This window comes from Leuresthes tenuis, unplaced genomic scaffold, assembly GCF_036924035.1.
Source record: "Leuresthes tenuis unplaced genomic scaffold, fLeuTen1.0.hap1 SCAF_4, whole genome shotgun sequence".
Classification (NCBI taxonomy): Eukaryota; Metazoa; Chordata; class Actinopteri; order Atheriniformes; family Atherinopsidae; genus Leuresthes; species Leuresthes tenuis.
The window spans coordinates 6,276,294-6,303,649 of record NW_027325358.1 but is presented as its reverse complement, the minus strand read 5'-3'; the positions used below and the strand labels follow the sequence as shown (position 1 = coordinate 6,303,649).

The 27,356-nt window shown below is 38.0% G+C and overlaps 1 protein-coding gene across 1 annotated transcript; it reads left to right on the top strand.

Moving 5' to 3' along the window:
• The first annotated feature begins 847 nt into the window (after positions 1-847).
• On the top strand, positions 848-27,356 carry LOC140305387 (neuronal acetylcholine receptor subunit alpha-3-like). Its single transcript, XM_072384250.1, has 8 exons — positions 848-1,220; positions 12,450-12,589; positions 13,539-13,583; positions 16,196-16,305; positions 17,832-18,039; positions 19,638-20,249; positions 21,346-21,612; positions 25,577-27,356. The coding sequence occupies exons 1-8, from the start codon at positions 1,163-1,165 to the stop codon at positions 25,700-25,702; spliced, it is 1,566 nt and encodes a 521-aa protein (XP_072240351.1). The 5' UTR covers positions 848-1,162; the 3' UTR covers positions 25,703-27,356.

The following is a 27,356-nucleotide window of genomic DNA, read 5'->3' as shown; positions in this document are numbered from 1 at the left end:
TAAAAATTCAGTTTATTTTCCAACAAACAAATATTTCCAGTTCAAATGTTAATAACGGGCAGAAAACGTGTGTATATGTGTGTTTGGAAGGACACACGTACACAATCAAACGGTGAAAAATGACGCTTGTCTCATGGGTTTTCCTGTCCTCGCGTGCAGCATCAGGACATAGACCCCAGATGTGTCTCCATCCTTCTTTTTTTCTCACCACGCAGCTGGGCTTAGCAATGCCTCCTGAATTACTTAGTTTGATGACGTCAAACCAAGCGTGTAAAGTCAGTGGCTAAAATTAAACTTAATCAGCGTAAACTGGTAAACAGGCATCTGGGGAGCTTATGATGCGTGTAAAGATGAGGTGGAAGCGCGCTTTGAACTCAGCACAGCGCAGTGCTGCGGTTTAGTGGCTGGGAAAAGGCACAGCATGCCAAATGGGCAAAATCTTAAATCTTGGATTTAACCGTGCAAACCGTCCAAAGTAATCCAATAATTATACACAAACTGAGATATGAATAATATAATTAATCACTGTAAGAGAGGCTACGAATGTGTGAAACAAACAACTTAGTACAGCTCACTTCATTTGCGCTGTCTCTGGTGCTGAAACGAGCTGCGTTACTCTCCTGTGTCCTTGCATTTAAACTTTCCATCCTTCGATACCGTCTGAAAAACAAAAATACAGCGAGTTAAAATACAGCCAGATGTCACCATTATTTCACCATTGTTATTTCTATGTCTGCGATTCAAACGACCTAAAAGGGTAATTCAATATTCTACAGTCTGAATTTTGAAGAAAAACTACCAAACAAACGTGATACTTGACTTTATACCCCCATCCCGCATATATACATATGTATTCGACACTCTCAGTGTAAAACTTCAAAATTATTTTCTTTCCATCAGCCACGGAAAGAAGTTCCCTCCCTGCGTGTATGGATGCGCCAGTGGGGAGCTTTGCGCTCATAGGGGAGGGACGAACCAAGTCAAGTTCGGATCATATCAGGAAGGAGCGCACCGGTACAGCAAGAGAGACGGCACCAGGGGACAGACGGGTGTTCTCATGCAATTTGACACCAGTTGTTTCTCCCATCGATCAAAATAGACAGCGTTCGTGGGCTTTCGAGAAAAAAAAGTGAACGAGATCCCTAACTTACACAGGGGAGAGATGAAGCCAGCTGGAAGACTCACTTTGCTGATTCTTCTCGTTGGTTTGAAGGCACGAGGTAAGAGGGGTTTATTTGAAGGGTTGTAGACTGTATCCTGTACATTGGACGCTTTCAGAGACACATTTGGATTCTGTGGTTCGGAGGGACTGGGCAAAGCGAGGAGGCTGTGTTTTAGTGTCCATAGTTAACTTAGAGATTTTGTCATGATTAAGAGTAGTGGTTTTCCCCTCATGATTTTCAGTAAGTTTTTCTTCATCTTCCTTAACTCAAGACCCCCCCCCCCAAAGCCTTTTCTCTGTTATATTATTTAAAAATATGTCAAAATGGTTGTAAAAAAATATGGATTTAATGCAAAACATGCAATTTAGCAATTCTGTATAAAAACTTCTTCCACGAGTTTAAATAAACCAAGAAATTTAAATGCACAAGAATCCAGGCAAAAGACAAATTCATTTTTATTAATGCAAATTTGGCTCTGAGGCAAGATTTCAGGAAACCAAAACAGATTAGAATTAGTATACAGGATATGTTTTCCTGTTTACTGCTGCAGTGAGATATGAGGTTATACAGGGCCCGTTCCATCGTTGTTTATTCACACAGAGGGCAGATTTGAAGTTTTCTGTCAGGGGGCTTAATTGTCTGAAAGCATTTGATAAACACCCTTCTTAAAGCAATGTCTGTCTCTGTATGAATCTGATAATCTTCCATAGTTTCACAGCAATTATGGCACTTTTAAGTTGTATTGAGTCGTCATTAGTTTAGTTTCTTTGTATGAATTTGGGGCAAACTAATACCTTTAGGGTGGGGTTACCTGATGAAGTGGGGTTATCACAGTTCTCTCTGATGAAGCCTAAGGTCTTGACAAGGATTAACAGCAGGTGAGTCTGTAAAAATAAAGAAAAAGCTGCTGAAATTTAATGAATAAGGATGGTGGAAGACCAAGAGGGTGATGAGAGGAAGAAAAAAGGGCAAGAAGGGAGAGAAGAAAGTAGTGGAGGGAGAAATGAAGCATCACTAGTAGAACGAGATAGAAGGAGAGACTGAGGAAGAAAAGGATAAAAGGAAAAAAATAGAGCTTCAGAGGAAGAATTGAGGAGAAGTAAGAAGTGGTGGAAAAGGAAGGAAAACAGAAAAGATAGGCAGGGCAGAAGGAAAGAAAAGAAAGATGAAATAGTTGGAATGGATGAAAGGTTTTGTGATCATTGGAATGCATCCAGCCTCTTAATCACTGACCACAGCTGAGCAGAGAGTCTGACCCTGAGCCACTCTGTGAAATAGATGCACAAACGGTGATTATGCTGCGGCATTTCAAAGCATCAACGTAAACATTTGCTCTAAGGGCATACATAGCAGCTAGCTGATTTATGCATGGTGGCAGATAGGCATTCATTCTTTATCCTTGCATGACCAAGAGGTGTGTGTTCCCTCTAACTCTCAATTTTCAGAGACACATGTTGAGTCAAATCTGTAACTCTAGCATTTGTACATTTTGTAAAAAGTGAACAGCCTAAATCTAATACTTCCATCCAATTTATTTGAAAGAACACACTTCTGGGAGGTAATTTGAACCACTTGGTGAACTCCTGAAGTTGGTGGTTATCTCAGAGCGCAGCTGACAGAAAAATCTGTTGAGAAACTTGTTAAACTTTGGCTAATATCTGAAATCTACCTACTCTATTGACGCCTCCTGGGTATGACTTTCCAAGAAGCAATGCACCCAGACTGAGTGATGTGGTGACATGCTATGCAAATATGATTTGTTTTTTGTTTTCCCACCTTGCTTTTGATCTCCCTGTGGTAGTTTTGCATCTGTTTATAGTCGTTGTGTCCCTGTGGTGAGTTTGTGCTTCATGTTCAATCCATGCTTCATGTTGCTGAGTTTGCATCCAATTTAGCGTGTTCTGCATCTACAATGGAAAAAAATTGGCCTAATTTTGGATGACTTTGAATTTCATTGTGGTTGCTTTCCATCTTGTGTTGATAATTTTGAGTGTCATTTTACATTTCCAGATGATTTCGTTTGTCCCATTCTGATAATTTTGCATCTAATTTGTTGCTATCTGTCTCTATGCTATTGTATTGCATCTTTTTGTGGTCATTTGCATTAATTTTTGGTGACATACATAGTGGTTGTTTTACATATTTATGTAGTTACTCTTCATACTCTTTTTGTCTTACCATTTTAGATCTCTTTATGCTAAGCTTTAATGTGCATTTTATTTTTGTTGTTGTCTTTTTCAATCTTTAGCCATCTTTGAGAAACAGACAATGCAGCACTTACCTTTGTTAAACTATGACCTTGTTGACATTCATTAACCTTATAGAAAGATTGCTATGTTTGATGACTGAAATGTAATTTTAAGAATGAATTGGCATAGTACATAATGCAACGTTACACTATCAGACCACACACTGCTGCACTTGTCATGAGTGATCACTCTGATCAATACAACTCTCATGAAAACAGACCTCGCATCCCTTCTCAGAGCTGAGTGTGGGTATATTGTGGCAAACAGAAGATCTCATGCAGTTGTGCGCATAGCTTTTTACAATGCAGAAATGCACAGCAAATTGTAAACAGCATGTACACAGGTAGTGTACAGTATTGTTTGCTTCTGTTGGTTTTAAATTCTTTCTGCTGCCTGACAACATATTTACTACACTGTGTGCTGTGTTAGTACAGCTCCCTGCTCTCTAAATATATTTAAATGCACAACTGATGATTCAGTGAACTGTTGCGATGAGGTGTGTATGTGTGCAGCTGTGTTGTAACAAGGTTTTTATCACAGTATCATTTATGGAGCAGAACACAGCAGATGGGGCGTGGCTAAATACAGACTGAGTCACAGATTAATGTGATGATAACTCCTCATGCTGCAGCCATCTCTTCTCATTTACCTGCCTTCACATCACTCAACCAGCTTCTTGAAGTTCCCTGTTTCACGAAAACATATAAACTGTCCTAGCGTTTCTCAATTCAAATGAAAACAGTTAACAAGTTATATATAAAAAGAACAATGCTATTAAGTGATTATGTATGGCAGCACTTGTTTTACTTCTGCACTTTTTCTAATAGAATTTTAGGCTCGATGTAATTTGAGCAAACCCCAAAAAGGCACATCATTGATATCTAATTTTTCTCACACTGGTTCAATGTGAAGAGGACAGTTCCCCTACCCAAGTGAAATGAATAATTTGATCTCATTTACTCTTAATATGGACAAAATGTGCCTCTTATTATGAGATAACCACCACTGAGATATTATACTACAAAGCAAAAGTGATTATCTTTCACGAAAACTTTTCAAATTCCTGTAACCCACTTAATGTACCTCGGGGGAAATCTTTGTTAGAAGGTGAAAAAAAGTTGAAAATATGTGAGCACTATTATGTGAATATCATAGACTTTGTACTGGACCTACATTATATCTATGTCCATCTCAGCTCAAAGAGACTGAAAGAAGGAATAAAAGGAAAAGGTAAAAATCAGGTAAAGCTGTTCGACTGGCAGAATGCAGTCTAGGCCAGACGGAGCTACGTGAGTCAGATTCCTGCTGTGCTGTATTATATTTGTAGCTGTCTTTCCCTTTTATTATGACCCCACCACACTTTCTCATACACAAATCTCTGAGGTTGTGTTGTAGTTGTCAACTTTTTACTTCAGCTGACTCTGTTTGCTCTTGTACGTTCTTCTTTTTCCTTTTCAGTTGAATTCATTGCATTTAAGTTCAGTTTTACAGGTTCAAAAGAAAAACCCATGTATTGTTTACCATAATTATAGATAAGACATAAGAGAAATAACCTTCTTCCCTTCCATGCCAATCTCTTTCTCTTCCTCTGTGTTTCTCACATATACACTCTCCTTTAAAAGTGTTTGCATACTCGGGGGAAAATGAAAGCTAAAAGGCTTTCTAACACAACCCATAAAATGGTCTCCTCTCTCCCATCACTCACTGTAATCCCATCAAAATGTAATGTGAGTTGGCAAAAACGTATTAGTCTTACGATAAAGGCTTAAAGCTGTGAGATGCCCATGTTTGTTTAGGCTTTGTCTGTTATTGCCATGCAGGATAACTAAAAAGTTAAAAGTTTTGTAATTGAGATAACAACTTCTGCCGCAAGAATACACCCCCAGAATATGAATATCTTACAGTTACTGGTTTTCATCTCATCTCTTGGGTGCATTCAATATTTCAGGGGATGTATATTTGAGGCAACTTGTTTTCTAAGTGAGTCTTGACATATTCTGCACATTGAGTTGAATAATTGAAACTGTACTGTCGAGTACATTAATTGTACATGCTTTGGACCTTGATATACTGCAGCCACAACCACTCATCTTTCTGCTACCCATCATGAGAAGCTGTCTTTATTTTTCACTTCTTAGTTTTATCACTGAGATATGGGATGCTGTTTTTTTTTTTTCTTATCTGCATTTTTTCCCTTTTTGTTTGTTTAATACAGTACACTTATCAAATGGATTTTATAAGTGTTCTCATGACTCTTTTAACCTGTCATTTCCGTTCTTGTGTCCTCCTAATTTTCTTCTCTTTCAGGATTTCTGCTTAAAAGTGCTTAATAATTAAAAATATATGTCAAAAGATATTGTTGGCAATTAGAATACATTTATGTCTAAGGATTAATGTAGAAAGAAAATTTCTGAATATAATGAAACAGATTTGATATATTTGATGTGTTAGTAAAGGAAGATTACAGAAAAAATTGTAATGGTATATAAGGTCTTGCAAGGTCAAATTTGCAAAAGTTATTCATGTATGTATGTATATATAAATATACATATGTATGTATATATAAATATATATATTGTACAGCCTAGTACAATATAAATTAGCTGTTTTTTATTCAATCCGGTTACTGTCCAGAGTAACAGAACAAAGGGTCCAAAAATTGATTAAATGTACCTTCGTTTATATACAAATACATATTCATAGCAAAAAGCCTTCTCAGGGCACCTTTTCAAAGAAAAAACAAACAAAGAAAAAACTTCCTACAAAGCAAGCACTCACGATCGATGAAGTAAGAAAAAACCTTTCTAACAGGAGAAAATTCTGTAAAACCAGATTCAGGAAAGGACAGCCATCTGTCTCTACTACATATATACAAGTAAGCTTTATTATAAACTGCGTCTGTTCTCCTGCTTATTCTCAATCTTGCTACTGCAGTATTCTTGTAGCCTCTTTTAATATACTACATGCCATCAACCTGAAAAGGAACAGGGATGAAAATGACCCTGTATGGCTATTTCTGCCATAATCTCAGACTGAGGTTGTCACGTTGATTGAGGTGCATTGATAACTAATGAACAAACTTTTTGATGTGTTAACCTGATGATTGATGATGATTGATCAAAATTTACCTTAATAATAGCATGAACCAGGCTGAATAAACCATCATTTAAAACTTGTTTGTAAAGATGATTTGACATGACAGAATGTGTATTTGAAGGACAAATGTGATGAGATTGTGCTTCAGTTTAGGACATTATCATTGTGCTCAGGGGAGGCTGCCATGATTTAGATGGAAGAGAGTTGTGTATGTGTGTATGATAGAGAATAAGCAACTGAACGTAAAGAATATAAAGTGCTGTGTGATGATTATGCCTGGTCTAGCTTTTATAAGGTTAAAGGCTCACTACACAAGTGTGTGCTATTTACTATTTATCCCAACTGGCATTGACTGGGAGGCTGACAACACTCTGTGCAGATCATGAGTCCCTTAGAAGACACTTGCAGCAATTTATTAATCTCATCGCATACTTAATTAAACAGCTTGGACAGTAGCTGTCTGTAGAAGAGTTTTAATGAACTGTCAACTGCAAATTTGGTAAATTTTTTCAGGTCGTATTTAGTTCATAGCAAAGTGAATATGGGAGGATAATTCATTTGCATATTGTCATAGACTTTTTAAAATATCCTTTTATTCCTCATGAATTCAGAGACTTATTACTCACTAAACATTCTCAGCCGTAGAAATCATCTTTCACTCTTTGTGCCATGTCATCTGTTAATCTGACTATGATGAAAGCAGCCAGCGCACACTGATGATTGAGGCCAGCCGGATACAGAGAGGACATAAATGTGATAATTCTAGATGAAAGTGGGTTGAACCTGTAGCTCATTTCCTGGTTCCTTTTTGATTCTTAACATGAAAAGCATCTGACCATGTCAAATGTTCACATGTGCACGTGAGCCTGTTAGCGCACAGCTCCGTTTCAATCAAAGCGCTGGTTTGGTTCGTGGATGTGTAGCAGAGGGTAACGCTGTCATTGTGATTAAATACTTAAATGCAAATGAAGCACTGTTGCAGTTCTTTTTTGCTTCATAGAATTTAACCACTTCTTTACTTTATTTTTTACCTTTTTTCTTTTCTCAGTTATTTTTTGTGGGATTTCTTTGTGTTCATGATGGTGAAAAGCTTCTGTCAACATTGAGAATAGAAACGTTTTAATTTCTTTGCCAAATGTGGATCAGATGAAAAATGTTCAGTCTCTCTTTAAACTCTATTCAGCATAGCTTTAGCACATGCTAAGCAGCTATCAGACAGAAGGGTATGAAGTCTGGATTCTCCTAATCTTCTGAGTGACATCTTAAGAAGGCTTTTCTTTCGATCCGTTTCTTCTCTCCTCTCCATTCCCCTCTTCTCCTCTCCTTGCCTAGGTGTTTGGTTGTTTTTTTCTTAGCTCTGCATGTCATTGTCTCCAGAGGGCTGTCATTGAGAGTTCATTCTCTGCTGGATTTATGGTGTCATTGTTGTCTTCGTGTTGGGGTTATCTTTGGTCTTTGAAGGAGGGAACTTGATAAAATAGAGTCAGAAGTGTTTCATCTGTAAGATTTCAAGGCCGTCTCCAAAGAGGTTCATTGTAATTAAGAGATTTTTCTCTCATCTTTCAAAAGTTAATTTTGGCTGGATTTAGTATAATGAAGACAGTATTTCAAGTAGTTGAGTAGAAAATATTCAAACAAATTTAAACAAGTTGGCTGCTGTCTTTAAGCTGATACAGGTTCTTCAAAGTTCTTCTGAGTGGTAGATTTATTTTATTTTCCAACTTCTATTCCTTGTCTCCTATTTTGTTTTTTTCCCCTCTACTTCCGTCAGTCCTTTGTCTCCTCTCAGAATCAGAATCAAGTTTATTGCTAAGTAGGTTTGCACTTACAAGGAATTTCACTTCGTGTAACTAGTGCAGATAATATAGATATATTTACAGACACATAGAGACGTTACATACATAGATGTAACGCAGAGGGTCTGAAGATGCTACGTTAATGTAGCTTGTAGGTCTGGAGGGGGAGAGGGGAGTCATTGTCATGGGGGGCTCCTGGCCTTGTTGATAAAGCTAGTAGCGGATGGGAAGAAACTGTTCTTGTGGTGGGAGGTTTTGGTCCTGATGGACTGCAGCCTCCTGCCAGAGGGGAGTTTGTGACTGGGGTGCGAGGTATCAGCCACAATCTTCCCAGTACACTTCAGAGTCCTGGAGGCGTACAGGTCCTGGAAAGATGGAAGATTGCAGCCAATCAGCTTCTCTGCGGACCGATTGACACGCTGCAGTCTGCCCTTGTCCTTGTTGGTGGCAGCAGCGTACCAGATGGTGATGGAAGAGGTGAGGATGGACTCAATGATGGAGGAGGAGAAGTGCACCATCATTGTCCTTGGCAGGTTGATTTTCTTCCGCTGCCACAGGAAGTATATCCTCTGCTGGGCTTCTTGATGAGGGGGCTGATGTTCAGCTCCCACTTCCCTACATGAATGCATATGGTATTGATCCAGATATTTATAGGTGATGATGAATAGTGAGTGGGGTTTCTGAATAACTCTTGAGGCACCTGGAAGAAGGAAGAATGGATGATCATCTTCACTAAACCCAGGAGGCATAACTGATGTGACTCAGTTGACTTCAAAGGGGAATCATGTGGAGAACTTCAAACTGGTCACTTTGACGTAGTTCCATTTGAAAACTTGTACATCTCACACAGCCGAGAATAACTGGTCTTTTCGATTTTGACTTCACGTTCACTATTATTATGTTTTAACTAATTATAACCCTGAGGATTTGTTGCAGTTCTGACTCTGCTGATAACACAAGCCTCAGCCGTTGTTACAGTATCTGAGAATTTTGTGTGTATCTACAGTAAATAATGCAACCCCAATTCCAAAAAAGTTTGGAAAATTATATGTTGCACATCTTACAAACTAATGTTTTATTTCACAAAAGAACACAGAAAACATATCAGTTGTTGAAAGTGAGACATTTTACTATTTTATAAAAAATATGAGCTCATCTTGAGTTTTACAGCAGCAACACATCTCAAAAGTAGGCACAGAGTCATGTTTACCACTGTGTGTCATCCCCTCTCCTTCTCACAACAGTCTGTAAACATCTGGGAACTGAGAAGACCAGTTGTTGGACCTTTGGGAGAGGAATTGTATCCCATTCATGTCTGATATGGGATTCTAGCTGTCCTGGGTCTTCTTTGTTGTATTTTGTGTTTCATAATGCTCCAAATGATCTGAATTGTGAAAGGTCTGGACTGCAGGCAGGTCAGTTCGGCACCTGGACTACTATGAAGCCATGCTGTTGTAATAGATGTATGTGGTTTAGCATTTTCTTGGTGAAATACATTATGCAAGGCCTTCCATCAAAAATACATTATCTGGATGGGAACATATGTTGCCCTAAAATCTGTATATACCTTTCAACATTGATGGTGTCTCTTCAGATGTACAAGTTACCAGTTCCTTAGGCACTAATGCACCCCCATACCATCAGAGATGCAGGCCTTTGATCTGAGTGCTGGCAACAAGCTGGATGGTTCCTCTCCTCTTTTGTCTAGAGAGCTTTAACCTGCATTTGTGGATGGCACAGTAACTGTGTTCATGTTACTGGGCCCATGCAGTGATATCCTGGACAGAATGATGTCTGTTTTTAATGGCGTGCTGCCTGAGGGCCTGAACGTCACAACAATCCAATATTCATTTTCATCCATGCTCCCATGTGCACAGAGACGTTTCCAGATATTCTGAATCTTTTGATGATATCATGTACTGTAGATGATGGAATATTCAGTCTTCACAATGTTACTGTATGTTGAGAAACATTATTCTGAAGTTGGTTCACAATTTGTAGACACAGTGTTTAACAGGATGCCTAACCGCTGCCAATTTTAACTCTCTAAAGAGTTATTTTTATACCATATCCTGTTACTGATCTGTTACCAATTAACTTAATTGGTTGCAGTATCTTCCTCCAGCTGTTTCTTTTTACAATTGCTTACTTTTCCAGCCTTTTGTTGCCTCTGTCCCACCTTTTTTGAGACGTGTTGCTGCCATCAAATTCAAGATGAGCTAATATGTCTTAGTAAATGTCTTACTTTAAAGAACTGATATGTTTTCTGTTCTTTTGTGAATAAAATATTGATTTATGTCGTTTACAAATCAATGCATTCTATATCAGTTAATGTCATAACACAGCATCCAAATTTCTTGCTATTATTGTTCTAATATTGACTCTAATCTATAAAGAAAAGCTTGAAATAGGAAAGAAATGGGAAAAAACTTAAAAGAAATCATAGCTCTTTCAGCTCTTCACACTTTGTAAACATGTGCTAAAAAAAGAAAGAAACAAAGCCTTTGAGTTCTTCATCTTGTGTCCTCGGGCTACAGTCTGAAACTCCCCAGCACTGTGCTAAAAAAGCTTCCTACACATTTTACACATGGTAGACATCCTCATATTGTGCCTCAGGCATCCTCAGTTCCTTCCTGGAAAATGATTAAATATGACTCTTTATACTTATAAAGAATAGAAGCCATCCTGCCAGACACATACCTATATATAGGTAAATTGTAATAAATCCTGCCTCAAAAAGATGAAACTTCAAGTACAGAGTTATATTTGTCATTAACAAAGACATGAGAAAAAGGACATGCAACTCAATGAAATGATTTAGATAATCCTAACTCTCCTAACCCTGGTGATTCCTGTTCACAGTGCAACCTTTACAGACAGAATAATTTCAGATGCTTTTAAAATGATCCATCAAAATTTGCATTCTAATAATATTCAATTACTTTTGGGAATTATGCTGACACATAGATATGACTGTAGTACATGTTTGCGTAGTACAATATAGAATACATGTTCCCTCGTGTCTGCCCTTATTCTCTTGGTGCTTGGGCTTTTCCTCTGCTTCACTCTCTACTCCACTTTTTCCTAAGCTTGCTAATTCCGTCACATGTACCATGGTCCATGGGTAGTCTTATTCACTACTCTTGATCCATTCAGTCTGATACCAGTTTTTTTTTTAAGACTCACTTCTATTATTTTCCCTCCAGACACACTTTTACTCAACTCCCCTCTTTCCATTATACACCTCTTCATATCACCCAAGGGATCTGGTTGAAAGTCTCTGCCACCTCCTAACACCACCAGACATTAACAATCTAATCTTTTGTACATAAATACATTTTTATTTTAAATGTATATCAATTTAAATTGATCTCTTGATCCTGATTACTTTTTGAAGTGCATTTAGCCTTGACCTTAAAGCTGAATCTGCATTGCCTCAAACTTAGAAATACACACCTAAAAATAACAGTAACTTAATCCTGGCAGTAATATAACGTCTGAGCCTGAACTTGTGCGATAGATTGAGAGATAACAGCAAGATGTAATCAGGCTCAACTCAATGCACAGCAGAGGTTCTTGAACCAATCTGCTGGAGAGGGGCTGGACTTTATTCCACTCGAAGCCAAAACAAGAAACGAAAAGACATTTCATGAAGTGGACGTTGCTACTCTCAGTCTTCATACTTACACTCTGAAATATATCAATGTCCTAAAAGTTATCTTATGTCACTGATTTATCTAAATAAGACTTTTGCCTCGGAGACTTCTTTATAGATGATTCATTGAATATTAATTCAATAAACTCAAAGGACTTATTGAAGTGATGCTGCATTAAAAATTGGAAGAGGCTGTGACTTAGTTTTCTCTCAGTTCACTTTCAAAGTTATTTTTTTTACGTGACTGATTAGTTTGGTTTGGAGGTTTGATAATGATAGCTGTGATTAATCAGCGTTAGCTTTCCAGAAAAAACATGATGTCCCAGATACGATGAGATTTCAATTGAATCTACTGGTTTTTCTCTGTCTTACTTTCTATGTTTCTGTATACAGAATTTCTTTTGACCCTCCTCCTGTCTCACACTCATTTGTCTGGTCAGTGATGGCTCTTTCAGGTCTCTCTCTGTCTTCTTTAACTGTACGTTTTCAGATTGCTTCTCATCCAAGGCAGAGGACCGGCTGTTCAGGAAGCTGTTTAGACGATATAACCAGTTCATCAGACCAGTGGAGAATGTCTCTGACCCTGTCACTGTGGAATTTGAGGTCTCCATCTCGCAGCTGGTCAAAGTTGTAAGCTTTGCATTCACATACACACAAACATACATCCACATTTGCACATTTGGAACCTACAGTGCTGTGTGTCTTGTCTTAAAGTGTAATACAGCATATTCTAAACAGTTATGAATCTCTGTAACGTGTAAGTTGTCTTCCCATCAGCATTTTCATGATGTTTCCTACCCTTTAAATCATAAAAGCTAAATATATAAGCTGCACAACAAGAGAAGTGAGAGCGGAAAGTGAATCCAGTCTTTATTTAGTCTGTTCAATTTCACGGGTTCCAAAAATGCCACACAGCGTTGTTACACAGGGGTGTTTTGCTTTGGCAATGTTAAGTTTAATGCTTGCAGTGGTGGATGGGATGGTTGGATGTGGGTGCAGCAAAGTCCCCTGTGAAAAGAGGTTTTTCAGCTCAGAATGGAAATCCTGAGATTAAGAGAAAATGGCCTGCAGGAGCCTTTTTCAGACTGGACTGAGTCGTAGCTATATCTGCTTGCTCAGAAAGGTGAGATTAATCTAAAGGTGAGTGTGTTGACGTGTACACGTGGGTGCCTTGTATGTGTGTGTGCTTCCACGGGTGTGTTTATGTACAGGATGTGGCAGATGCAGTTCTGTAGGAAGCTTTTGTTGAATTCTGAGGATCATGAGGCTGCAAATCAAAACTAGATAGAGAAAGGTTGAGAAAAGGTGATATTTGTAACTCCATGTATTATGAAGCTCACGTTCGACCTCCTAAGCTATTAAACTCAAACTCAGTTCGACAAAGACTAGAAATTGTATGTCTTTTAAAATACTTAGGTCATTTATTTCTGACATTATTTTCTCTGTAAGTTTTGTAGAAATCCATGTGGCGTGTATTTTACTATAGATGATTCCTGTTGCTGTTTCATATGCACAGGCACACACTTAACCACTGTTTGTGCAGGCTAACACATTCCCTTTCTTTTTCATCTCTTTGCAGGATGAGGTGAATCAAATCATGGAAACAAATTTGTGGCTCAGGCATGTGAGTATGCACACACACTGATAAAGACCCCAAATACATTTATTATTTAATTGGCTTAACTCTACTTTGATGTCTACAGAGGGAGGTAAGAGAAAACTGAAGAGGGTCCTATCTATGCATTCTGATCAGCCATCCATATGCGATGCTACAGTCTGTCTCTGTGTGCAGTTGTCATATATCATGCTCAACAAAGAATAAATAAGAAGGCACAAGTGAACAAGAAAAAAAGGATGTCTCAAATCGACACTTGAAGGCAGTCAGCTGGTGATAAATGTCAGCATTATGGCCAGCCATACTCCACGTCCCAGCAGATCCATAAACACAAACCCTGAACTCCTGACATCCCACAATCAGCTGTTCACCCAAATAACACTGTGGCTGTCCTACCTATCTAAAATCTTGCAATTATTCTCCTCCTTCCTTTCCTCCCACTTGCTGCCTGCAATTGTTTTTTTAAAAAAAGCCTGCAAATCTTATCACGGTTACTATTATAAATCAGAGAGCAGCTAGATAACTGTCACATGAAGATGCAATTTAGTGATGGACGAGGTGATGCTGTGATCTCTCAGCTCTGCATTTAATTTACGTAAAAAGTCCCGGACAGGCTGATCTAATTTGTTGTTTGTTATGGCTGAGTTGTTTATATGTAACATGGCATTGCTAACAAGAAGCTGCATCACAGCTATAGTCAGTGACTCTGGATCACAGCCAGTGCTGTTTTACAGTAGAAGCCACTAGTGCTGGAAACTCTGATATATTTATTACAACTTTTTACATTTTACACAACATCTTTGACATACAGCGTTACTAAATTTGTTTACAGTAGTGAATGTCCCTCCTGAGCTTTTGTATGTCAAAGTAGGCCTTAGCTCCTACTACCTTTTGTTTGTGACAATCTTATTGTGATTGTGATCTTTGTCTCAGTGTGTTGCAGGACTCATCAGTGTTGGCTTGGGGACTCAGAGGAAGGTGGTGGAGTTGCTCACCTTAGCTCCCCTCTTAGGGTATTATGAGCACCCTGACGATTTTCTTTTCTTAGTCTGTAGCCAACTTTGACCACTTCTTGCCATCATTTCTTGTGAGGATTTGTTTGAATCAATTGTCATAGAATTTTATATCAAAGACAGTTTTAAATGTTTTTCTTTTTTGTACGTTGAATAAATAGTGTAATCTTGGGGAAAAGTAATCATCTTGTACATTTTGAGGGGATCCTCTTGAGAGTCTCCTTTTTATGTACTTCTATGTACTTTTATGTACTTATGTAAGTTTGGTACTTCACGATTAGTACTCTGACAAATGTAAAAGTCGCAACATCTAGTTTGTTATTGCACATGAATGAGGCATTCAGGGACTTTCAGATGGGAGTGCTCAAAGTACTGAATAGACAAGTTGTGATTTCTTGAACTCCTTGAATTATGCCACAGTCCTCTTTAGACTTTATTTTCTTTTAGTTTTCTATGTAACTTGTCTCTTTTTGCCATTCCTCGTCAATTTCTTGTGAATCCGACCTTCACATTCCAGTCAGTACTGTTTGGGTATTCTAAAGAAGTATATGAAAGTCATATGGGTGGAGAAGAAGAAGAAGACTGAACTTTAGGTTTCAAAGCAGGCATGATCAAAGTCTAGTTAGACCAAGAATGCATTGATGAAACGAACAACCAAATGAATCAGAAATAAGATAATATAGGGAAAATTAAAAACACAAAATAAAAAATATAGAATGTGCAGTTGTAAGCTTTCTGCATCATGGTTTCAGATTTTCAATGATGATTTTCTGATGTTTATTGTGAGATTGAACCATTTGTCACTGGGCCTATCCAGGTAAATCTGTGAAATTTCAAGCAGCCGCTGGTAGGATAAGAAACAAGAGGAAGGCAGGCTGCAGACTGAACAATAAGCTTATTATTATGCATGTGATAGACAGGACCCATTTTGACCATCTTTCTTTAGGGCCTGGTGCTGACACAATTATCTACATGCCTGAACAATTGGGAATTATCCAGCCAATGATAATGTAAACTCCCTGGATAGATAAATGGAAAAACCAGAGTAGCGTGAAGTGGTTAATTGAAAATCTCCCAGGTCATAACTGGGTATTAAGCCACCTCGTTAATGAATGAATTCATCTTGAATGACATGCATATAGACAAGACTAATGGATGCATGGCTCATAAAATGTTACCTGCATGTATGTTGACAGAATAGCAAGTAAATGCATTGATTCTTTATTTCTGTCAGTGAGCTATTCACTTATACACTCCCCCTTCCTCTGAACTGCTCTTAAAACAGATGTGAGTATTGTAGAAGTCTTTGAATTGTTTGTTTAATGAAATCTTTGTGAATGTAACCAGGAGGGACTCCATCTAAAGTAACATTTTTATCAGAGGCAAACAAAAGCTGGCTGATGCTCGATGAAACTTGTTTTTCTGCCAGTGAACATGACTTTCTTGCTAAATGATCCTATTGTTAAAAAAGAAAGATCAAAGAAAGTTCTGCTTGCGGTATGATTATGTTTTTCCAAGTCTACAATGACTTCTACTGTCTGTAGTGTGCAATGCAAAACATAAAGCTGCCCAGTGTTCTCAAAGTGTTATTCTCTTCTTGTCCTTCAGATTTGGAATGACTATAAACTGCGATGGATGCCGGCAGAGTTTGACGGGATTGAGTTCATCAGAGTTCCTTCAAACAAGATTTGGAGACCTGACATTGTACTCTACAACAAGTGAGACTTTCATCAACATTGCAGTCAAGATTTGTTCGTTTAACTAATCCGACCATTACTGTTGTCACTGTTTATGTTGGTTATGAGTATGTTTTCTAAGATGTAAAATGATGACCACCAAAAGCAAAGGACAAAAAGGGATAATGGTGTTAAACAGCCTCAAAATCTGCTCAGAAAATACCAGGGTGGCTGGTTGGACATACAAACCGAGAATGTTTTAAGTATCTTGTTTTTTAATGCTGATTTTATTCAACTGAGACCAAGATTTTTTTTCTGCACTTTGAAGTCCCTCTTCAGGCATCGCTTAAGCCCTTGAAACTAATCTCTGTGCATCAAATTTGCAGATTTATACGTTTTTTCCTTGTCAAAATAATCCCTTTGTGTATTGAAATAGCTTAGATGAATTTTTACACCTTTGCCTCATTTAGTGTGAAGGATCTATGAAAATGCTAATTAGCCCCATCTCCCACCTCCACCCTTTGCCTGCAGTTTGCCCCTTTTCCTTCTGCATATGTGAGCAACAACATTCCCACCCATTCACGTTTCTCTGCTTCAAGGGAGAAAACACTGTACCAATAAACAGTGTAGAATTTTCTTTTAGAAGAGGAAAATCTAGAGCTGTTTTGGATGCTTAGGAAAGAGAAAAAGCCAGAATACACCTGAGTAAATTTTACATGCTACATACAGATGTGTACCTCCTTCATATATATGTCTTATTTAAGTGTGAGGTAATTATGAGTTGTTAGCATCTTAATTGCAGTGAATATCGTGTACTACAGTGACAAGGTTATTACACGGTGTTACTTTTGCCTCTGTCACTACTTTTCCCACTAACTATGTGTAACTGTCTGACCATGCAAAACACTGTGATGCAAAAGTGTAAAAATCCACAATGTAGCACTGACTTGAACCACTAAATCTTAATCTTATTACTACCAATGAGATGCATGGCTCTGCAGAGTATTAAGCTTCTTTCCACCCAGTGTTTAAGTTTTATGACCCGCTCCATTATTGTCTTGGTTTCACTGGCAAACAGAATTTTCATCAAGAAAAGTTGTCCAACAGTTACTTTAATACAGCACATTAAACAATGAACACTTAACTGACCTATAAGTGAATGTGTAATATTTTTTTCAAACCAGTCATATGAATGTTTTTCATAAATACAAAAAAAAAAAGAATAAAGGAGGTTATGTTCTCCTTTCTCACCATTTGAGGTAATCTTAGGTTGGACTGATTTGTCCTACATGCTCACAATAGTTGCTAAATAGGTTATTCAAAGATAATTTTGTATTTTACAATAATGTATAATCTAAATTAATAGCCTTCTGCCTTTTCACTCTGAATGCCTTTCTTATGTACAACGCCTCACCTTTTATCTTCTCCCCTTTCTTCTGTGCCTCACTTTATCATCTCCTCACCTCTCATTGTCTGACACCTCTGCTCACACATAACATATCCTCTCATACCTTTTCTGCCTTTGAAATACATCGGACTGATTACACATACACACAACTCACATGCAGTGCTGTAGGTGACTTCCTGGTGGAGGATAAGACAAAGGCCTTGCTGAAGTTTGATGGTACTATCACCTGGGTCCCTCCAGCCATTTTCAAGTCCTCCTGTCCAATGGACATCACCTATTTCCCTTTTGACTATCAGAACTGCTCTATGAAGTTTGGCTCCTGGACTTATGACAAAGCCAAGATTGATTTGGTACTTATTGGATCCAAGGTCAGTGTCTTTAACTGTGTTTAAATCTGATGTAGCAATTTACAATACATTTCATAATTTGTCTCTCCTACCCAGCAAACTTATTACAATTGAAAATGTGTTTACAGTATAAGTCATTCTATAAGTTTTTTTTTTTTAAGGGTCACTTAATTGATTTTACATTTAAAAATTGATTTACTTGTATTGGAAAGCTCTATTGAATAATGAAATAAAAACATAGCCTAAATCTAGTGGTCGGGTGAATAGGTTAATGTAAAATCTGTAAAGTTGATGTCATAAAGGGAACTGAGAAATTTTTCTAGTTTTAATGTGGTATGTAAAAACACATTATTTTTACCTGATTTTAACCCGAGTCATGATCTTTACTTTGAACCTAACCAAGTCATTTTAGTGTCTCAACCTAAACGGACAAGGCAAGTGTTGAACCCTGTTCTCCTTTTAGTGAATTTTTAATCAATTTAAAGTCTGGATAACTCACACTCTGAAGTTAAACAACAAACATAGTCTCTGTGTTCTCAACACAAAATTCTTTAAATCTTGATGGATGCTGACCCAAGAGTCCTACTTTACATCTGACTCTGTCAGTCCTCACAAATAAATGTTTGGATAGCTTTGTATTGCAAGGCAACAAGATCAGAACCGTTTCAGCTCTTAGACTTACTCTGCAACCTCTTGAACTGATTTTTGTTGCTGACGACAAATGAGAAAAATTGTCAAACTGTCCGTCACTACAGTCACTACGTTGTTTAACCATTTTGAGTTTATGCTTATTCAACCCATTCTCACTTCCAACTCCTCAAATACTGACACTTGGTCAGGGTCCTACTGTAGCGGTTTTATAGGCACAGAGTACCCCAAAGCATAGGTTTTGGATGTGCAGGGTTTCCCAAGCTCATAACGTGACAGTGTCAGGACACGTCGCCATAGCAACACGGAAACTGTAAGTAAAGACTTTAACAGTTAAAAGCACTGTGTAAATTTACTGTTTATTTTAACACCTTTATCTATTTTTTTAAATTTTTTACCTAACTTTAAACATTTTTTTCTAATAACCAGGTTTTTTAATTCACAAACTATGACCAAGTATTTTGAATGGAGATAAAGCAGTAAAGTAGAAGAGTGAAGGAGACTAAAGAGAGGCAAAAAAGGAAGTGGAATAACAACAGTGTCAAGGTTGGAGTCAAACATGTCTATCCCCCTCTTCCATGCAACCTCTTCAAGTGATCTGTGTAGCTCTTTTATAAGCCAACGCTCTTCCTGTCACCATTAACTACTGATGCCGCCTGTGCATCAGCTAGTGTTGCAGAAGGATAACTGGCGGTAGAGCAGTCCCCCATGTGTCTGATAGTGTAAATTATGTATTTGGAGTATCTCTTAAATAATCTTATTCTGACGTTTATTCTTCTTACATGTTTTAGATGAAACATGAACATACAAATCCTGGAGTTTTAATTAGATTTAAACCTCCATTCAAATTCGAATGATAACAAATTAAGCCATATGCTTAATATTTATTAGATTAACTGACGAGACCAATTTATCCATGGTAAATTGATGCTAATTGATACATCATTGTAATTTCTTTACCTATCTCTTAGGTGAACCTGAAAGACTTCTGGGAAAGCGGCGAGTGGGAAATCATTGACGCTCCAGGCTACAAACATGACATCAAATACAACTGCTGTGAGGAGATCTATCCAGACATCACTTACTCCTTCTACATCAGGCGCCTGCCACTCTTCTACACCATCAACCTGATCATCCCCTGCCTCCTCATCTCTTTCCTCACAGTGCTGGTTTTCTATCTCCCATCTGACTGTGGAGAGAAGGTCACGCTCTGTATCTCTGTCCTGCTCTCCCTCACTGTATTCCTGCTGGTTATCACAGAGACCATCCCCTCCACATCGCTGGTCATCCCACTCATTGGAGAGTACCTGCTCTTCACAATGATCTTCGTCACACTCAGCATCGTCATCACTGTATTCGTACTGAATGTACATTACCGCACACCAATGACCCACACAATGCCATGTTGGGTGCGATCAGTGTTTCTCAAAGTTCTGCCGAAGATTATGCTGATGAGGAGACCGATTGATGAGGACGGCAAGGCTGGGGAGTTGGACAGCAGTGGGGAAGCAGGAGGAGCAGGAGGGGGAGGAGGAGGCGGAGGAGGGAAAGGAGGGAAGAGACGAAAAAATAGCTTGATGCAGGTAAATGATCTCACTCAGCAGATGTGTTGTCCATTTAAGGAGAACTCTACCCAAGTCTTCTATCTGTATCTTCAAGTGTGTACTTTGACACACCAATTTGTGAAAGTCAGGCGGTGGCAGTAAAGTGTAGACATACGAGGTGTGAACCGAGTCATTACAATGGTCTGATTGCTAAATGTTTTAGATCCTTATACAATAACTCCAATAGTTACATCAAGAAAATCTGTCATCTCATTAACTGCACATTAACAAATTATGACAAGCAAGGTCATAATTACGAGTGATTGAAATTGGAGTTCAGTAGAAAATCCAAAAATCATAGTAACATACAATGCCCATAGTAAGCTTTTTCTAGATCTATATTGTCTTACCTTCGCACAAAACAATTTTGCTGCACATGTGCTGAAACAAAAGCTCTGTCTAAGTTTAGCGGGCATCAACTATTGGGCCGTTTTATACCTTCTGGCTGGCTAGAACAATGAAAACAGCTGCACTATACATTTATTCATTATCTTAACACTCTGTTTCACTCCACCACAAAGCACATCTTTGTCCACTCTGACTTTTGTCTTTTCCACAACAGAGCAAAACTGAATGAACAACAACAGCGGTAACACGACTAAGAGCAGCCCACACCTCAGATTGTTTACCATATTTATGAGAAAGCCCCTTTTTTGCATGGCATTAATTAACCTGATCTTGTAGCAATGCCAATGTATATACTAAGCAACCCGAGCAATCCTGAGATTACCCGAACAAGCAAATAGAGTATTTGTGACCATTTGATCACTTTCTTTTTTTTTTTCTTCAGTATTTCTTATGTATTCCCTCTTCCTTAACATTTCAAATAAGTGTTTTCCTGGGATTTAACCAATCTATTGCTAAATACATTTAATCCAAGTACAGTATGATGTAACACTGAAAACTCAGTGTTCATTAAAAGTTATGCTCATCAAAGCAGGGAAAATAAACAAGTCTTTTCTTCTTGATATTACCTGGTTCGTGCTGTACTGTTATCTGTGAAATAAGCCATGTAGGAAAGAGAATCAAACAAATCTGAGCAATCTGAAGTTTAGGTCATGATTATTGTCTCCAGCAGGTTGGAGGAGGATCCCTCAACTGTCTGGAGTTTGGAGATAGTAAGATCTCTTCTGTAGAGGGCTGTACTGGAAAGAGGTGTCCTTGCCAGCATGGGAGGGAGACACCGGATAAACCAGACACTGGAAAGATGTCACGGCAGCTGAGTCCCCAGAGTATCAACACAGTAGTGGCCTTCTCTGTGGTGTCACCTGAGGTTAAACAAGCTATTGAGAGCGTTAAATACATTGCTGAGAACATGAGGAGTCGTAATAAGGCCAAAGAGGTGGGTTGCTATTTTATTGTAACTCATCATTCTTAATGTTATTCATGGAGGTTGAAATCTAGAACCACTGCTTTTAAAGTTTTCTCCAAAACACACCCACAAACATCTCCATCAGATCAGTCTTTCCAGTATGTGCAGTAGAGAATAAATCTTAAGAACACGCTTGGCTTATTAGCCAGTCGTTCAGGATGGCATCATGACATTGGAAAATGGAATTATTGTGATAGTCTGACCAAAACCAGAATTAGTTAGACTGACTGAAATCAAACTAAATAAAAAGTCTCAAGGTTGGACGAACACGCCACATAATGTTGATTGTAGTTGGATTACTGCAGCACAATATTTTCACTTGGACTCAAACTGGATCAGGATGGATCAGAATCTAGCTATCTAGCAAATTCGTTTGTTAATTACTAAATTACAAAACTCATTGCAATATTTCCTCTGAAACATGGCGCTTACACATTCAAAAAAAGGTTATAGAAAAAGACAATTTTAAAACACCTTTTATTTTACTGTTTACTGGCGTTTATGCCTGTCACTATCTCTGCTGTACTTGCCGACTCCAAGCTGTCGGCTGGCACCGCTGCTCCGCGATTCTGTGCAGCAGGAGGCGGCGGCAGCCGCGTTTCAATAACTGGATGGCAGCTTACTTGGTGAGCCCTTAAATTCGTTGCGTTTGCTCGTTTTACTTGAACCGTTTTGACGCAGATTTTACAGATTGCCTCGTTAAAATTGGCTGGTTCCCCCTTTTCATTTGGCTGAAAGCTGAAATGCTCCCAAAAGACCGAAGTAACGTTTGGCTTTGATACCAGTGCAACTGCCATTGTCTCCTCAACGTGTGTTGAGGTGAGATCAGGTCAAGTGTGGTGATGCGGTGGCCCTGGGCATCTAGTGGTGGGCCTCTTAATATCGCAATATTTCATTTTTGCGGTTACCGCGACAGCCTTGACCTAAAAGTAAAAACTGGTAACACAGGATAACCATGAGGGACAATATGCATCTTGTTTGTAAAAAGTAAAGGTACAGTAAATCTAAGTAGCCCTAAAGCTGCCCAGTTCACCTCTCTTTGTGGTACCACTTTGCCCTAAGCTAAATTTTTTTTTTGACAAACACATTTTAAAGTTTTGGTCTGTGATGTCATACAGTTGGTCAGACAGAAAAATCCCAATATTTACAAGATTTATAGGTGCACATCGGCACCTATTTTAGCATAATTTGGCATTATCGTTTTACATACTTTTGCCAATAAATCAATTAGCCTCCTGTGCTGTACTGGAAGAAGGACAAATGTCCAATTAAATGATGTTGGTGAGTTATAACTGTAGCTCAACTTATGTGCATGTAGATATACTCATTGTCTTGGGCCAGTAAATCTCCATGGTTCCTTAACATGCATGCCTTCCTGAACCTTTCATTCACATAGTTTTCTAGAAGTAAATGGAAAATGAACAGTCTTTATATATAATTTTTCTTATCTTGCAGACCACTCAAAGCAGAAGCAGTGTTATACTACATGCCACAGTCATAGATACTGATACAGCTCTTCTTAGTCTTGAACACATCAGAGACAAGGTGAAGTTCAGTGTCACGCTTTAGGACTCTTCAACATAGACTGGGAAAGCTGGGGATTGAGATACTTTCTGATTGGCTGAATACTGCTCTTCCTCTCGAGCTACAGTCACCCCAGAAATGCCAGCAAGTGCATGTAGAATTATGAGCAACTTGATTTATTAGCCACAGGAAATCCACCAAGCACTGGCACACGAGAGCATTTAATATTTATAAGGGAAAACTTGGCTTACAGTTTAAATATGAGCAACCTGGGTGGCAAATACAGGACATGGGCAGAAAGGTGTTGCTGATAACAGGTTTGCTTGCATGCAGAGTGAGCAGTTTGGAGGATTCAAGATTGTTTACAGGCCAACAGACAAGTTGCAGAAGGACAGGCAGGAGGTCATTCAAGAGTAAAAGGGAGGGGCAGGAAAAACACCAGAGGTGTGGATCAATTTGAATTTTGAATGAAAAAGCTGAGAAAATTAGCTTCACTGCTTCCTTCATCATCTCCTTTAGCAGAAAACACTAGACCTTATGAACAGCTAAGAGATAATATTAACACCAACTAATTACCAACCTTTGTTATGAATTTACAGTTCATTTAATATCTTTTGATATGAACATGATATACCTTAGTTGGTCTTAGTTGAATCGCTGTAGATTGTTTCACTACTGCAAATCTACATCTCAGCTAAGTCTAAATGAGATTGCATTCTCATTTCAAAGCACTTAAGATTTCTTCCACCACTTTTCCTAAACTTCATAATATTTTCATTGAGCTCAAGAAGAAATGTTTCAGAAAATGCATTTTTGACAGTTTAACTGCACACTGCTGAAGACTGACACTACCATAATCCAAAAATACACTTTGAAAGACTACCTCCTAATTACATTGAAGGAGAAATGTGTATAGCAATGCAAAAACGGAGACAGAAATGTAAATAGAAAACATGGAAATAAATGGGTTGGGGAAATAAATAAGGAAAAAAATGCAAAGGTGGAATGACCGAGTAGAGAATATGTCTATAAATTTAATTGATAAATTAAATTAAAACAATGTTTGGTGAAATCAAAATAAAATCCAGAAATGATTTATTTTGAGGGAATAAATAGATTAATTTGATGTACAGACAAATAATACAGGGGTAGCAAATTTGCGGCTGGACACTTCGTAAAAGTGTGAAAGTTTTTGTGCAGTTTTTGTTAAAAAAACAGAACCTCCTTCCACATGCCGTGATATGTTTTATGTCTTTTTCATGATCTCCTACCATCGCCATTGCCGTACGTAAATATTTACATACATGAAGGGAGCATAAATGAGCCTTGAGATGTTGACCCACACTGTGGCATGTTGACAATGACATAGAACAGGGAGACGGGACAACGAAATAGCTCTGGAAGTGAAATCAGGGGGTTTATTTTTCACACTTTTCCATCTGTGTTGCCATTTTCAGCATTACTATACAGCTGTTCACATTTTACCTCCAATTTCTTTTTCTGTAAATCCCAATATATGTACAAACCTAATAAAATCAACGGTAGTCCCAGGGCCTTCCTGCAGCTATATGAAGTTAACCATCACTGATTTTACCAAAACCTTTTTTAGTTCATGTCAGTTTTCCAGCTATTCTACACGCATCATGTTGAATTTAAGTGTTCAAGTAGTAATCACACGGTACAGTCATTTTGCTTTCAACAAAATTTGCTTTTAAGAAGTAAATTGTAGACAAACCTTATGACACATGTGATGTAGGACACAGAATATACCAGACTTTCTACTGGAGCTCATAGGAAGGAAACACACAGCAAGCACTCTATTGCATAATGCATTTAATGCTAAATCAGTCCAAACTAACAACGTTGCTGGCCTGCTGTGGTGTAATTCTTTGCGTCATTGTTGTAGGGTGTAACCTGTTTCATACAGGACAACAGTTAACAGTATAAGTTAGATTTAACAGTGAGATGAGAGCTCCCCCTCCTCCTTCTGTCAGTTAGAAATAAAGTGGGTGAAATCTCCCAAAGGGAAGGACTCTTTTGAAATGCAAAATGTGTGAGTCTATCGGCTTTGTTAAAATGCCCGTCGCTTCTTTTGACACTCTGGTTTGAATGTGATTATCATAGTAATTTTTTTCCCTGTTTGAATTAAGTATTCATTTTCTGTTGACTTATGAGAAACTGTTTTCTCTACTTTTTCTTCCTCTTCTACTTTTTTCATCCTTGACATGAAAAATCCAAAGGTCACCCCATCGACTCCTGCGACCCCCAACCCTCTGAAATTCACCTGTCACTTGTTTTTGTTCACTGTGCATACTCTTTAAATGCTTTGAAAATATCTTTTCATTTGGAACCACTGACATTGTCCTCTGTCCTTGTGCACTTGTTTTTTTTTCTTCTACCTCTCTCACAGGTGGAGGATGATTGGAAGTACGTTGCCATGGTGATCGATAGAATCTTCCTTTGGGTTTTTGTGACCGTGTGCGTCCTGGGAACCATTGGTCTGTTCCTCCAGCCTCTTTGTGGCTTCGTCTCGTAACTGTTAACCAGTCAAGGTTCTCTGCCACCCTGTGCTGACCAACAACTAATGAACTCTCAGTTCTCAGATCAGAACATGGAGTTTTGAGTCCTAAAGCACTACTGAGTGTGCTGAGTTTGCATTTAATAATGCCTTAAGTTTATCTTTAGAGACTGCTTAATTTACTCCCAAATACGAGATACTACCTTTATAATGAGGGTGTTGCCTTCCTCGTTAAGATAGTTTTAATTGAAAGTAGGAGATTGTGGTGATCCTCTTAACAGAAAGAAATTAGCTTAATATGGTGTGTTACAGAGATCAGAGAATACCAACCTAAGTGGAGTTACTGCTAAACGATAATAAATAAAAGCAGCTGCTGTGGCGCTATGGCGAGGATATTTGAGAATTGTGGTATATTGTAGCTTGGCTGGAGTACAAATTGAGCACATTCAGTAGTTCTTTGGGACTTGAACTTGTACATCTAACATATGTTCGTAAACTTGGAAACTCAAGGGACATGGCACAAACTCTCTACCTTATTGAACTTAGCCTCGCAGGAGCCCTCAGCTGAGCTGATGACTGTCATACTAGTTCCTCTTTATGATTCATCAAGTCTCTACTCAAATCCAATCATTCTTGTTTCTTTTTTGTGCAATTTTCTTTTAAATACCAATCTTCTGGCATTCAAGATAGTGCTTTATACAAATAAGGCCAGGCTGTTCTTCATTTTGCAGTTAGAAACCATGCATTTATAAATGTTTTCTCTGATTAATGTTCTACAAGGTAATTGGTGGGCCCTGGTAAATACTGGATTAAATTATTGTTGATTAGTTGCTCTTGAAATAGGATTGCATTTATTAATTCATAAGAGGACTCTATCATCCAATTCTATGGATGTTAATTTAAGCTTTTTTTTGTCTTGTCACATATGATTAGGTTTATGATTGAGGGCAAACATGTGATGCAAGACACATGCTCGACAGAAATTTTGATTGCTTTCACAGAGAGCTGGGTGATATTTTGAAGTAATCAGTGCTGTTATTAATAATGATTAATAAACGAAAGGTTTTAGTTTAAGCTTACTTCAAAAATATCTAAATTTCAAAATGACAATACAGCTACATTACGTTAAGCTATAAATAGGCACAACTGAAAATACTGAAAGCACAATATAAGTTCGTCAATCCAAATTTAAACAAAGCAAAAATACGTTGTTTCATATTCCGCTGACCTTTAGCACTAAACAATGAAAGATAAATGCAGTCAGTCAGTCTGTTATGTCATCATTCTGATTAAAAAGCAATGGAGATTTTTTTCATTTGAACAGACAGTTGCCATCCATGAGTCACTTTTCTTTTGTTGGTTTTACCATGCAGCTGCTATTTCATCATGAAAGGCCTTTAGGTTTTATAAAGAAAGTAGAATTTGTTTTAGTTTTGAAAACTGACTGCAGTTCTGATCAAAATCAAGAGTTGATTTCTTTCTTAATGTCGCCCAGCCCTATTTTAATCATATGCTTTTTGTGGTTAGATTACAGCACTCCAAAGTTTATGCCTTATTCATTTATCTTGATTTCTAATGTTTGTAATTTATGTATTTGAAATGAGCAGCTTGTGTTGAATGGATCAAACAAATTTGTGTACATTATCTTTCTCCTGTCTTTCAATTTAAAATA

Excerpts from the sequence above, each read along its gene's own strand:
- LOC140305387 (XM_072384250.1), top strand. The coding sequence starts at position 1,163 with ATGAAGCCAGCTGGAAGACTCACTTTGCTGATTCTTCTCGTTGGTTTG. Across the intron at positions 1,221-12,449 it reads CGTTGGTTTGAAGGCACGAG|ATTGCTTCTCATCCAAGGCA; the intron begins GTAAGAGGGGTT and ends GTACGTTTTCAG. Across the intron at positions 18,040-19,637 it reads TGGTACTTATTGGATCCAAG|GTGAACCTGAAAGACTTCTG; the intron begins GTCAGTGTCTTT and ends CCTATCTCTTAG.